Source organism: Bombus vosnesenskii, unplaced genomic scaffold (assembly GCF_011952255.1).
Source record: "Bombus vosnesenskii isolate JDL3184/JDL3185 unplaced genomic scaffold, Bvos_JDL3184-5_v1.1 scf7180000013295, whole genome shotgun sequence".
Classification (NCBI taxonomy): Eukaryota; Metazoa; Arthropoda; class Insecta; order Hymenoptera; family Apidae; genus Bombus; species Bombus vosnesenskii.
The window spans coordinates 5465248-5480558 of record NW_022882946.1 but is presented as its reverse complement, the minus strand read 5'-3'; the positions used below and the strand labels follow the sequence as shown (position 1 = coordinate 5480558).

Below are 15311 nucleotides of genomic sequence, written 5' to 3'. Positions count from 1 at the left end.
TCGACGTGGCTAGTAAAGTTAATGGTCGACGTTTACCCTTCGATGTAGTCTCTGAACAGGGTAAGCAGGTGTCGATAAACAATTAACTACGCTACTTGAGATATTGTAATGATAGGATCACGTACTACAAAAAGATTTATGGCTGGATAATTTGTTGAGCAATAAATATGGATAATTTCTTGTGCAATTAATATTGAAATACTAAAAGAAAAGAGTAAATAAAAGTAACATGTAACATTTACAAGTTTTTTAAAATTTATATTAGCTTCCATATCTTGAAAATTTATTGAATTATAATTATTTGTTATATCGACGTGGCTGCCGTTACTTTTTATATTCAATTCATTATTTGTTTCATTACTTTTAACATTCAGAAATTAATTTCTGCAAATATTAATTATTTCGCAATTTCTAGCTAATAATATCGTTAGACAGGGAATCGCGTTTTCTTCGATTCTATCTTAAAATTTGTCACATGTAGCATAAACAGGTCGACTATTTGCTTGACTTGTATATTAAAAGCTTATATTTTTCGATCGTTGTACGCAGAAGTTATTTCGGTTAAGAGACTCAGGGAGAAGCAGCTGCTTCGATAGTTTAATTCTGTAGTCTATAAACTGAGCTTAGAAACATAGGGGAGTTCCTTTTATTTTTTGCTATTAATATAGATAGGTGGTAGCCATATTTGTAAAGGGGATAACACAAGCCATTAAGTCACTTTTATTTCTCTTTACACAAGACAAGATGAAAAATATATACCAAAATAGGTACGAACTTCTCATTAAAAAATTTATCGATGCTTTCGTTTTAAATAATTTTGGTTGGCAGAAAATAAGAAGGCTTAATTGAGAAAATCATTATATTAGTAATAAATAATGTACGTTTAGAGCTTTTTGTAATCCTATTAGTTTCTTTCTTTACAAATAATTTCGTCGAGTTTTGCATTAATTTTCTTTTACATATTTACATACATACTTATTATAGAAACTTACTAAGTATATTATTATTAATTGTATAGAAATTAAATATGCACATATTAAGCTCCTTCTCCAAAATTACAAAAGAAGAAAACAGAAATTAAAAGGTCGTGATCCCTTACGTACGATATTTTCGGCCAACGAATACTTCGCCCGCTTAAACTTGCAATTCGATCGCGTCCACAATTGGAGGACGACGAACACTTGATCTGTCCTTGTTACACTTAAAAAGACAAAGAAAAGAACTCTATTTTCTTGTAGATCGACTGTCGAGTGTTTCCGCGTGTATAACGCCTCCAATTCCCGTTATCAATTATAATATCTATTTTCCAGCTGCGTAAACTTTTCAGGGTTTCACCTAGTCTATTAGACTAATAGCTGTTCTGCGTGCTTCTGAGAATCGAACGCTTGTTCCATAGAGTGTAGAAGAGGAAGAAAAAGAAGAAAATGAAGAGGAAGAAGAAACCGTGTATTGTATATATATATATGTATATGTATATATAATATAATATATTCGTATATATACATATATATATATATCATATATATTTATTTTTGTGTGAACCATAGACAGTGAGATGATGGAAGGGTGTTTAGAACGAAGAGGGAAGAAGGAGGAAAGAGGAGAGGGTTGTGTCGTTTCACGGTTCAGCGAGAAAAGCGTTTCGGATCAATTCCTAAAAATAGGAATTATAAAATAAACGTTTAAGTCAGTGATGTCTCGCAAGTACACCGGACACGCGCGTACATATGCAGTCAATAAACGTGAGAAATCGTGATTCTTTATTTTTTATGTGACCCCGTTTGTAAAGTGTTGTTAGCTGTATCATATGTATAACATTTATCGGTATACTTTACGTATATATGTATATACATATACACATATACATATACACACGTTACAGGATATACATATATAGTATATTATACACATTATTGTATATTAAATATTTACATTATATTTATAGGCGCTTGTACACTGGTGTACGCGTCGCATAGTTTATTATATTACGTGTACAAAAGACAAGCATAAGAAAATAATAAAAAAATACACGACACGATTCATCGTTTGATATACCGCAAGAAAGAGGGAGATTCTGAGCGAGCAAACGTCACGAAACAATTTAACTAGACATTAAAGCCGAGAAAAATCTCGCTGCGTTCAAATTACGAAAAGGCAGACATACAAAATGTGTTAACTCATATCCGTGCGCGTGAGAATCTGTGTGGTGCGATTCTTTTTTTTTCGCTGCGTTTCGTTGAGTGAGTGAACACGACGAAAAGAAGTGTGGAAAGTGTGTGTAAGTGTACTTTTCTAGAGTAACAAGGGCCTAACTCCACTTTTTGTCCTCTTAACGGTCCACGTGTTCGCGTTCATTGGTAACGTACACAATTTTTATTATCACAAATTGATTGGTCTCGTCGAAGTATTTTTCGTTTCGTGTGCATAAAATGAGCGTAGCTAAAATTAGAGTATCGTTTTAAAATCCTTTGACTTGTTGTTTACGTTAAATTCAACGAACAGGAAAAAATACAAGTTGCCGCGAAACTTTGCCTCTTAAAAGTCTTTTTTTTACACGGTGGTTCGTGGTTACAGGAATTTTCAGCAAACCGTTTTCATTAGAATAAGTTTCACGAGCTTTACGTAAACATGAAATTTGCAAACGATGAAAATTTCGAAGCCTCCTGCTACTATACGACTCGTTCGTAAGAAATCGCAGTTCTCGTTATATCTGCGATCGATATGGTTTGTAAGTAATGAAAGTGGACGTTAAGAGTAAATATTCGTCCTTTGCCATTAATCCTTTGCTCAAAGGGATGAACAAGTGGAGGAGGATTCTCACTATTGGCGTACAAGATGAATCCTCGGTGACCTAATTAACATTTTAGAATCTAGTCGTTGTTAATACTCAGAGCTTCACAGAAAATAGGCAAAAAAGTAAAAAATAAAAAAAAAACATTAAATAGAGCGATATTCGAATCCCAAGATCGGAATTCGTATCCAATCGAGGCTCGTTAGCTTCGCATTGAAGACAATGAAAGTTTATCGAATCGATTCATATTCAAACACCGAAACCCAGGACTTTGTATCCCAGTTAGTCTTTCAGTTAATTGAATGCCCAAAATCCTGTCGATCCTCCATTTTACAAACATACGAGTAGGTACAAAACACGGTGATCAAAATACCAAGTATACAATTATCCATTAAGTATCATAGATTTTAATAATCTATCGTTTGTATTAAGATCCGTCTGTTTTCGATGAAACGTTCATTTCCTTTTCAACGAAATATTTCCGCTACTGTTCGTTTAATGGGAAGAAGCATTAGACTAACCGCATAAGCTTCGTTTGGATTAGTCAAGTTACTTCGATTTAACAAATTTCGATTCGAGTAATACGAAACCAGCCTGGAATTCTCATCTATTTTACTCGAATTTCTATGCTTGTTCTCATCTATTACCAAAGTTTCTTGATAGCAAATGATTTGCAATATTTCACATACCGGTACGAATGAATTTACTTGACTAAACGAATTAAATATGCTTTCAGGTTTTAAAAACAAACTCGAGACCTTCCAGTTGTTGGTTGACTTAAAGAAAAAAAAAATAATAGTTGCTAAGTGATGTAATCTTATTTGCAGATTTTTTTTAGTACTTACTGATATGTACCGATACCTTTTCTTCTAAACTTTACATTCCGTTATATTTCGTATATATAAAATCTCTCTATTATGCATATACGTTTCTAATTACAAATCGATATTTTTTACGTACGTTCATAAACACGATCCCTTTATTCTCCATCAAGTGTCCTCTTGAAATTCAAGTAACTTAATTAATCTGAATGAAGATACACGTACTGATATATTCAGATTAGACAGAAACGAAATTATACCGATAGGAACGCGAGAAACGCACTCCAACTAGCCATATCCGAGACATAATCAAGAAACAAAGAAAGAAAAGAAAAGAAAAGAAGAAGCAAGAATTCTTCGTTTAAGGGAACCCTGACGAACGATTGTTCGATCGATGGACAGATTTTGCCAGCTCGAGAAATGCGATTAAAAAGAGTACGGAGAAACAATCGCGAGAGAGAAAAGAGAAGATATAAAGTGCTTGGGATTCGTGGGAAGAAAGGGTGACTGATAGATAAGCATTCGACAGAACTTTAATGTCCTTAGGCTAGATAGGCGAATCTAATGCAGGTTTAAAAAGGAATTTAAACAAAAGATTTAGCGCGTTATTGACAACAACAATAACAATATTTATTATTATAAAAAGAGTTATGTTATATACAAAAGTAATGAATAATAATAATAATTAAATAATATAAATTAATAAATAGAGAGCATTAGCTGCCGGTTTAAACCGGTCAGGCCACGTGGTCGACTGTCCTAGATAGGGTTAAGATTTCGGTGACGTAGAATTATCGGTAACGATGCGGTAACTTTGTTTGCTATTACAATGAAAAGTATAAAGTCTCATGGTTTAAATGGCTTGTACATTTCATTAATTAAATATAATTAGAAGAAAATAATTGCAACTATCTCCTGTGTATAATTTTCAATAAAATCATATTTGATATTTAATATGATTTGTAAGTGTTTATCGATTAATAGATTTACGTTTCAAAGTACTCGAACTGAAAAATAATCTTCCTTTGGCTATTTCGTTTCTAAGTTGCTGCAGAGATCGTTCGTGCGAGGATTTCGATACGTGAATTCAGGGTTACCGAGTAATGTTTCGGATTTTACGTCACCAAGAGCAACCAATAGAGCGAACAGTACAAAGTAACGTGTCCTAGAGCTAATCGAGAAAGAGAAAAGCGTTCGAGAGCGAGGATAGTGTTAGGCGGTAGCAGATGCGTTATGTTTTATGGGAAACGATAGGATTAATATTCGTTCGCGTTAATAAGACAGATTTTTGTACGTTGGCGAGCATGTGTCTATGGAAAATCGTTGGATGTCGAAGAAGTAGCATTAAAACTGCGATTTGTGGAAAATTATTCTGGACGAAGAGAAGCAATTTTAATACGCTTGCTTCTGATACGCTACTCGTGTCTCTCAGATAATATCAATGTAAAAGTGTTTACCTTTAAAATCAGCCTATGATTCAGAAACCTTTTCAGTTCCATTTCTTCAAGTAATTCTTGTAAATCTTCATATTTATTTCATTTTTGCGAGTTACATTATAAGGTACTTTACAATTTCCTTGTTGTCATGAGATTTTGTTAATATAAGTTTATACTACTGATCAATAAAAAATGCTGACATATCTTTATACTATTACTTATCAAATTTTTAGAAATTCTTAATTGCTACAGGCTTTATTTCTGCTATTATAAGATATCGCATTATTCGCGTTAATCTTCTTCTGCCATTGGACGCTATACACAATGTACGTGTAAGAAGAGAATTTCTTTTGTATCATAAAAATTTCACGTACGTTGCCATTCTTCTAAGATACGTATACAAACATTTCAGATTTTACGATTTGTTTCCTTGGATTTGATTAATTATCTTTGCATTTAGCGCTTGGATAAATCACACGTACGAACAAATTTTTAATTTAGTAGACCTTAAATATTTCAAATCTAAAACTATTACGAACACAGAAAACGACGTTTCTATAAGAGAAAATTGCGAATATTTACAACTGATGTTTACAAATGTTGCTTTTACATATTCTACAAGTTGATTACGTAACACACATACATGTTATCAAAAATTTTAGAATTTTTTAAATTAGATTTAGTTAATTCGATCGATCCTATTGTTTTCACTAGAATTAACGTATACCTCGATCAAATTGTATATTTTCAATGAAACAGAGAGGCACACGGGAAACGTATAGACGAGTGCACGATCAAATGCATGTAACATCTAAGGCAGTGAAGCTACCGAAGGAATGCGACAAAGCAATTTAAACGAAAAATCCAAAGTCGTGTTCTGTCTATATCAAATAAACTTGCACCTAAATAATACGCAAACACAAATACGTATACATATGTACATACATACATATATGTGTACAATACATTACGTGTTGTTGCACAACGTTAACGTTGTCCACATAAATAGATTACGAGAGGACAGTTTTACGCGTGATTAGGTTCGATTTCGGATGTTTATCGTACGTTGACGATTGTGAGAAATTTTAAAAGTTAGTCCAAGAAAAGGAGAAATTAAGGGGAAAGACGAGAGAAAGTGGAAAAAACACGATATATAAGAGACGATGAGATTATATCGAGGATAAGAAATTGTATTAATATACATGTACATTGCATTGCGGAAGATATATACATTATGTAAATTCTATATATATATATATATATATACATATATATATATATATGTATATGATGCGTGTGTAATTAATAAAGTGTTGATATATATGGTTGACGATAATGCCACCGCGTCTATTGTCTTCTCTATTCGTTTATTTAATAATCTTATGTTAAATGCCCAAGCAAATTATTATTTTAATATATATATACTTTATTTTTAAATAATATTATACGATACTATATAATATCTTAATAAGTTAATATTACAAATCTGCATTATCTTTTTGGTAAACGTTTCTTATATGTACTACTTATTTATATATCTAAAAATATACGTTTCTCTCTTGCCAGGTGAGTTTACAAGCATTTTTGGTGCATTTATTATATGAACATTTCATTTCTTCCCTTCTTTATTTTTCTCTTTTTTTTTCTTTTTTGGCATGTTAACTGTTCGATGAACACAACCGAGGTATAACAAATCTTTCTTGTCGTTCATTTATGAATAATTCTACGAGTATCTGGTTAAACATGGTTTACTCGGATTTAAATTATCACTCGTTTATTTTAACTTAAGCCTTGATTTTGAACTTTACGATTAGCATCAATAGAGTTTTGTAGCTGGATATTTGAAAAGTATCGAACATCTTAGGAATTAAAGAAATTATCTAAATCTAGCTTTAAAAATGGTTGTCGTGATCGCTGTACAATCATTGGAGGACGGAATGTCTGAATTATAAGTAGATTAACCCTTTGACATTGTAACAGAATGATAAATAATTCAGAATGAACGATTTAGAAAATAATTATTTCTTCGTCAGAAATCCTGTACATTTCCTGCTTCACGTACGAGAAATACATACTCTTTTTGTTACTGATTTTGAAATCATAAAAAATAAAACTATTTAGAGTATAGAGATCTCGATTACGATGTTTCGATCGAAAGTCAATTGTAGCAATTAACTCGATTAGATCTTATCTTACTACGTGACACGATAAAAGCCTCTTATCTATGTCAATGTAATCGACACGAAATACTTAATCCGATAAGAATATTTTTATAGATCGATCTTTATTGCTATGCTGATCTCTGATCGAATCTAGAGTAACGTAAGGCAAATAAATCGCGTTTATTGAACAGACTACAAACAAACTCTGAACACAATTATGCTCTTGAATCTACTTCAGGCTTCGCTATACTTATCGCATATGCAAAAAGGATGAGAATCTTTCTCGTTCATCGACGAGTACGAACATCACGTTTACCATGTACTTCATAAATCTTTAACGTATTTCATTGGCTTTGAAAATCTGAAATTCTGTGCCTTCGTAGTCAAGTTGTCGAAGGTACGTTGATCCTGGATAAAAGCGTTGAAATTGTTTCCCTTTGCTACGGTACGTAGACGTTTGCTATAATAATATACGATATTATACAGAGTAATTAGGTGGTAGCAGGTGGCGGACCGAAAACCACTCTGCTTCTCGAAACAGCTCCTAGAACCGGCTTCAGAAGGATGAAGAAACCCGCGATGAAGAACGCTGTGAACGTCAAGCTTCTTCCAGTATAGCCACCAGGCCACCATTTCGTGTACGTGCCCGTGATCAACGTCGCAAGCAAGAGCACCGTGACTATGATACCACCGAACGCGTGCATGATTTTCAGAAGAACCGGCCTGAAACGCGGATACAGCCACCTGGAATTGTTGGTAACGATGCCGAACGCGGCTGTTAGAAACGCCAAGATAATGCTGACCAATCCGAGGATCGCGTGAGGCGTGACAAAATGCGGATTGTTGTTGTTGTTCTTGTTGACCACGATGATGATCAGTCCGACTAATACTAATGCTAGACCGGTGGCGTGCAGGATCCAGTGAATCGTTACTCTGTTGGCCCTGGACACCTTCCAGCCGACATACGCCTCACCGGAAACGCTGAATATCGCCTCGGTTATCAGAAGACCCACCTGTATCGAGGAAAAAGTTGCTACTTAATCGATTGGCATTTAAAGAATTTTTGTATGGGAACAAAGGGAACAGATAAGTTTTGCTATGAGAATGGATGTCAGTTCGATCATGTGGAAAGTTTCGTAGGGTTTGAGTAGATTTAGCGGAGATTGTTAGGTACCAGATTCCACAACGGAGTTGCGAAGTGTTTTTAGATGACTGTCAAGGTGTTACTTTTAGTTAGTTTTATATTCTAAAATATCTATGTTTTTAACATGTTTTCATTGGGTTATGAGGAATGTTTTGTATAGCGGGAGGGAGTCGCAAAGAGTCTTTTAGAGGGCGGTCCTAGATTGAAATGTAGTACATCATTAAACATTTAATTTTTGCAAACTATTGTATCGCATTTGACCACTTTTTTCCGACAGCGTTATGTAAATCATTCGCACTGTCGAAAATGTTTAGGTTTATGATCTTGTTTCAATCGTTCTAAAAAGCTTAGTAACGCGATGACCATCGTGCCAGCCAACGTGTTTCTTAAAATTTCAATTTATAGCGTTACGTCATTTACATCACTTACTGTGTTAGTGCACCATCTGAATGTTGATACCCAGATGGTAGAAGCGCTATGTCCTAACTCTCAAAAATAGCAATTATTCCTGGCCGTGTCATAAACTCGGCCTAACGACGAGCTCTAACACGAAGCCTTAGTGTTTGACGAATTTGATAGGCAGAGCAATCGACAGCAATCGACGGCAATCGACAGAGAAAATAGCGATCGTTTTAGTTTACTCAGAGAATGTTGCAACCAATTTGTCGATCTGGGTCAACGGTGGATTCCTTCACCGTTTAATTCGGTGGATGTACAAGTGTGCACGCCTACGATGTTTTAAGGAGATAATGAATCGACATGATATCATTAGAAAGAAAGACAAAAGGAAAAAAAGAATCTTAGTAATTAGATTAATCAATAAAGTTGGGTGGTTTCGTTTCTTCTTCCTTTTCTTCTTTTATCGCAGATCTTTGCTAAGTTTACTTCCTATTTGTTACCAACATACTGCATACTCCAGATTCGATTGTATTTGATTTATTTAAGAACATTGTTCGGAACACTTGCGAATAAGCAGAACTCAGCATTCTTCCAAGTACGAGGATGATCTAAGAGTTGAGACACTTGGACGAAGGTCGCTTAATCATGTCTAGGATTTTATGTCTTTTACATACAAAACTCTTCAGAATGGTAGACACACGATCATTTTATTTTTTTAGCTTTGAAAACGTAAACAATGCTGTAAGTTGCAGATATCTTTCACCATATTTGTTCTTTCATTAATGTCGTGGAAAATTACGTTTAATATTTTACGTGCGTATGCTATCGTATTTATCATAATCGTACAACAAGTTAAGTATAGTCGTACAAGAAAGTATTCGTATTGTATTAACGGATAGTGTTAATTAGTTGTATTAATTAATAGTATTCTATACGTATGATATTAGATAGTTTTGCGTTATGTCACGCGCCAGGATATTTGCAACCATGAAAACAATAATTACGAGAAAATTGATCGGATGCCCGCGACGTTTTAATAGTCCCATGAATCACGGCTGTGATTCTGTGTTTCACAGAAAAATGTTTAATCCTCATCGCAAATAAAATATGAAACGAATGATTTCAGCGTACGCCGATGTTGTAATTAGTCGTGAAGATATTTTAAACACATCGTAAGATAACTTGTATGACATATTACATGCTTCGTTATGCAGTTGGTGTGAAATACGAATTGCCTTATCACCAAAATGAAAAAGTTGCGGTTATCCACATAAACTGTCTTCCGCGTTCTACTCCCAATGGATGATATTTCATATTCCACACTTTCTATAAACGTCTATTTCGACAGCTTCCTTTGTACAGAAACTTATATCAAAAGGATTCATTTCAATCGATGATTTTTCAAATCGGTAAACACGGCGTTCTTCGGGACATTTTTATTTTTATTTTTCTATCGCTAAGAAATTTCTTTAATTTCTCAAATTAACTAGGTGCTATCGTAAAATTTCACTGCATGAGAATTTCCATATTAGTATTCTCGTCCTGTAAAGATACCGCCGTGATGTTATTTCTAAACAGCCGTATATCGCAAACAGCTACTCTTCTATTTCTCGTTTAATATCGAATAACAATAGAACAATTAGCTGTCTTACTTCGTTTGGCGTTATTGAACTTCCAGATAAAGGAGTACAGTGTGCAGTGAAATTTCATGGAAAATAGCATTTGACGCTTAAGGAAAATATGGAAGTAACGTTATCGATATAACGCGTAACTTTTCGCTTCAATTTTATGCTAAGGATTTTCTTAAAAGTTAAAACTATTTTCGTCAACTAGAACGAGATTGCAGCATAAGACGTTGGAGAATTCAGTTGCGAAGCTTTCCTCTCTTAAGCTTCGCTTCGAAACTGAGAAACATCAATTTCCGTAACTCTGCAGCGTGTAAACAGAAGATTTATTGCCACCGTGGCATTACGAAACGCATTCGTTGCTGCAGGATGTTTGTCGACTTTAAACAAGAGAGTTGCAGCGACTCCTCTTCTCGAATAAGAAGCAACCTGTTGCTTCAACCGTTAATTTTTGTGCAATGTAATTTTCAACGTATCGAGTTACCGATGTAACGTAGGAGTCAAGCACTTACATTCCTGATCCACGTGCTTCTTTAATTATTCCATTGTGCAATTAACGTTGGCCAAGTTGGCTACTTACTCCGACGCTCATGCAAATGGGATGCCACGAGAAGAAGCTGTACTTTCCAAAGGCCAAAACCAAAATGTATATCACTGGCGCCAATAGGAGGATGTGTGTGAGGGTTGAAAACACCAGCATAATGGCACTTGGCGGCCCTTTGCCTGGTGGTTGGTCTGTCATTTTTAATTGGCTGTTATCCTTACACCTGTGGGAAGAATTATTATATATTAATAGTGGAAATAAGAGAAATATAAAATGTCAAAAATGTCAAAAAACATTGTTACTTTAATGTTTAGTAGTTAGAACGCCTTCGTTGGAAAATTGTTGTTAGAAGATGCTGGTTAAAAAGGGCTTCTCTTAAAAAATTATATCATCATTTGAACGTTCAGTTAGTTGTTGTGGTGGATCAGGTAAAACGTTTGATTTCCGCTAGATCGATTAATTAATTTCAGTTATATCTGGTTTGTTTCAGAGGTTCGATCTAAGTTTGAAAATGGATCGTGGATGGAGTTTATTAACAGCCTATTCGTTATGACTCGCACGAAAGAGTTTAATTTGCAGCGTTGTAAAATGTTGCAAACGAATGCGATGAAATGAACAAACAAATTCGAAACGAAAGTTTACAAAAATCCTTCGGAGTCCAGAAAATTCTGAACGTCCAGTGAATTTTGTTCATCGAAATCCAACAAAAATTCTGTCCATCTCTAACTGCCTTGTCTTTCTGCAAGCGTTTCCATCGCCTTTAAATATATCTTCTACAACATTTAAATAAGTGAAAAAGTCTATTGCTATGTATAATTCATCGGAGTGGTTTATGCATTTTTCGCTACATTTTCTACGTACATAGTAATGTTGTCACTTTTTGTAAAATTATCAGCCTATTCAACCACTCACCTTTACAATTAGTAAGAGTCATATGCGTGGGTTTGGTCTTTAAATCGTAAGTAATTTAACACTTGAAAGATCAAGATTACGATACGTCAATGACTATCGAACAAGAAGTTTGAAAATATCATTTAGCTTCGTAAGGATAATAAAATATTCGAGTTTTCAAAGATAGTAGATGTATCGTATAGGCGATAGAGTCCTTAAAAATTCAGACGAACTAAGCTTCTTTTCTTCGATTTAGAAGAAAAAACGATAAATTCCACACGACCTGAGCTGGTCTTTTGACGCAACTGCTCCTACGATCGTTTAAAATGCACGGCGTGTGATTCACTGCTAATTGCGCGACATGATTCTATGTTTCTTTCAGCTTCTATTTGTTCAAACACGCGGAAAATCGTGTCTTTTATGACAGTACGTAAGCACGAGCGCGATCAATGAAGCCACTGATTAAGTGAACGTCTGTCAAGATCGAGGGAGTCGATTATTGCTACAGTTCTGCTATGTTACAGCTGTCCGAGAGTCTTTGAAGTATTCTAAACCAACTCGAGCTTTGAGAAAATTCAATCAAACTTTACAGAACTCGTACAATAAATATTATCATACCGCAGTAAATTTGTAAATTCTCTTATTCGGAGTAAGCATATCAAATTTTGATAACAAGGAGCAGCGAAATGTCGATATTATGACAAGAGACAAACGTATCGTAATTTAACACGAGGCAAATTAAACGCGTTTCGAGTTGTTTTTGACCTGATTATCTACTTTTCCCATTAAAAATACCTTTTAAATACGAAGAAAGATATGAAGAAATTGCTCTTCGCGCACTCGTAGCTTCTCACTCCAATTTTATGCTCGTGTTTCTTTCCGAAAATCAAAAATCTTTTTGTGTAGAAATTAGCAACGTAATTGGGTCAAATCGTATCGATTGGGGATGATCGTATGAAACTGTATTGCAGAAAAAAACTTAAAAAATCTAATGGTGCAGAAGGAAACGATTGTGAATTAGTGCTTTATCATGAATTCTGCTCAATTCCGTGAATGGCTTATCGTGAATGAGAAGTTCAACGACACTCGTAAGTGCTACGATTCGATAAAACTAAAGTGCGTTTGCACACCGACGATTTAATGATAAATATAAGTGATGTAAGGAAAGCTATTAATATAATTGCATCGATCTAGACTCCGCGAAGATGCGTTTGAAAAATATGACGTTTGTATAAACATCGAGTAACAGTGTAAGTCTATCGATAAAGAACTTCCGTCGTATATTCGTTTTTGCCTGTAACTCGTTTGCGAGAAAAATTCGATTTCATGGATTATAAACATAACGTAACGTAACTCTTTTTACGGCATTGTAATTCGGCATGAAAGCAGTAAAAAATACTAATAAATGCGGATAGGGAAACGAGATTGCGGTATACGTAATCGTTTGCAGGAAGATTAACATCGAGTAACGTTGGATTTGCTATGAAAACACAAAGATGTGCGCAAATAAGCGGAGGAAAACAATGTGCCGCAACACTGATCTTAAAATTATATCACCACGAAGTGTCTCCGTTTGCTCTGACAGCTGCGATTACAATTATCGTAGAATATATAACAAATATACCCATGAATGCTTTAAAAATGCAATAAATTATAAATATAGATCGAAGGAGTCTTGATACGCAGTATAAAATTGTAAAATTTGAAGAAAATATCCGACGTTTCTATAGACTTTGGGATTACGAGTCGCGTGAGAAAATGTTGAAACGCCATTCAAATTTACACGTTCGTACGTAAATGGGAAAATATACGAGTGGGATACAAACATGTATAATCCGTACTGTTCGAGTCGTAGATTCGATAATTGTCGTTGAATACTTTGTACGAGTAGTAATAATAGTATCGTAAAAATATCATACCGAAGATTTCTTTATCAACGATACGCAAATACTATCTGTTTACGCTGAAGCTGAACAGCACTAACGACAAATTATAAGTAAGTTTTCGGTAAAAACATACCAGTACTTATCTAACGGTTATGTGAAACCGTGTTTATCATAATATAATTACGCCTGTCGATGACGCAGACCGGCACACTTTCAGATACGCTCCACTTTCGCGGCTCGAGTGAATACACCGAGCATATCACGCGAATCTCGCGTTTACGCGTAACTGTATCGAAAACGGGGCACGTTCGGGGACCTAGTTGCAGAAAACTATGGCCAATCTTTCGTTGCATAAGCGACAGTGTAAAAATAGCCGTGCGATAACGAAGGTACCGGTACTCTTGTACTATAATGAAAAGGAAAAGGCTGTTCGAGCAGGCAGAGAACTTAATTCGATGTAATTCTTTGGGTACCTTGAACGATGTCCGGAGCGAGGAGAATCGTCGTCGGTCGTTTGAAATCGTGACCGGGACACAGATTTTTATCTCGTCTTAATTTGATACAGAAAACTTGTGAGAAGTATGAATTACAAATGAAGCTTGGCGATTCGATTAAGAAATCGGTTTTACAAGTTCGTTTTGATTTTATTGGACGAACGTGTGTACAGAGTAACGTAACGTCGTTTGTAAGATTAGTTAGTACCGATTGTTGATGTTTTGATTATGTAAAGATAATTAAAAATATATCCTGTTAAGAAGGACTTTGTTCTACACTCTCATAGCTGAGAAACGATAATTACATTGAAAATTCCCTGCAACTACATGTACGCTATTAATACATATTTCCAATGTTATTAGCAACGTAATTGAAATTATAGATTGAGCTTTATATGTACGTATCTAAACTTGCGTTTCTTCATACAGATGTTTCTACATTTATATGTTAATTTCTACGTTCATACGTTCTATACTTCTTTCTATAACTATCTGTTACATGGCAAACAACGAACAAGATACACTCAAACGTGGTCTATTTTTAATCAAAATTATTGACCATATTTCATTCGTCATGTTCGGCCCGATGCTATAATGAAAAAGAAGTCACATCTCTATGAACGATAACGAAACAATTACAAAATAGCATTCCGTTTCCAATCTGTTTTAAATCACACAATTTGAAAGAATCAGCCACAAAACGAATTACGAAAATCTCCCGAGAAACTGCTACGGAAACTGAAAACTTCATTTCTTCCGATAACTCCGGTTGACCGATAAATAAACGCGTGCCTCTCGACCGCGTGAACTATCCAAAGATTAAGCGTGGAAAGTGTATTTTATCTAGGAACTCACCTCGACAGTCGTAGACTCACTGGATCGGATCTCCGAAGAGAAAGGCCGCCGACGTGGACCGTTCGTGCTGAAGAAACGAAAACGAGTTCGGACAAAAACACAGAAGAGGAAGAACACGGAACGGCGTCCGCGCCTCGACTGAAAGCACGCGTCCTAGCATGGTCGCAACGATCTATCGCTGCGTTGCCGATACTTCTTACGAATGACGCGAGGAAAATCGTGGAGTAAACGCGGTCTTGGCGTGTTTAATCGCCACGATCTTC

At 35.1% G+C, this 15311-nt stretch overlaps 1 protein-coding gene across 1 annotated transcript; it reads right to left on the bottom strand.

Annotated features, from left to right (window-relative positions):
* Positions 1-6682: 6682 nt before the first annotated feature.
* Positions 6683-15203, bottom strand: LOC117233152 (cytochrome b561 domain-containing protein 2-like). Its single transcript, XM_033493169.1, has 3 exons — positions 15049-15203; positions 10959-11145; positions 6683-8223 (listed from the first exon to the last, which is right to left on the bottom strand). The coding sequence occupies exons 2-3, from the start codon at positions 11118-11120 to the stop codon at positions 7702-7704; spliced, it is 684 nt and encodes a 227-aa protein (XP_033349060.1). The 5' UTR covers positions 11121-11145; positions 15049-15203; the 3' UTR covers positions 6683-7701.
* Between the last annotated feature and the right edge of the window lie 108 nt (positions 15204-15311).

Excerpts from the sequence above, each read along its gene's own strand:
- LOC117233152 (XM_033493169.1), bottom strand. The coding sequence starts at position 11,120 with ATGACAGACCAACCACCAGGCAAAGGGCCGCCAAGTGCCATTATGCTG. Across the intron at positions 8,224-10,958 it reads CCATTTGCATGAGCGTCGGA|GTGGGTCTTCTGATAACCGA; the intron begins GTAAGTAGCCAA and ends TCCTCGATACAG.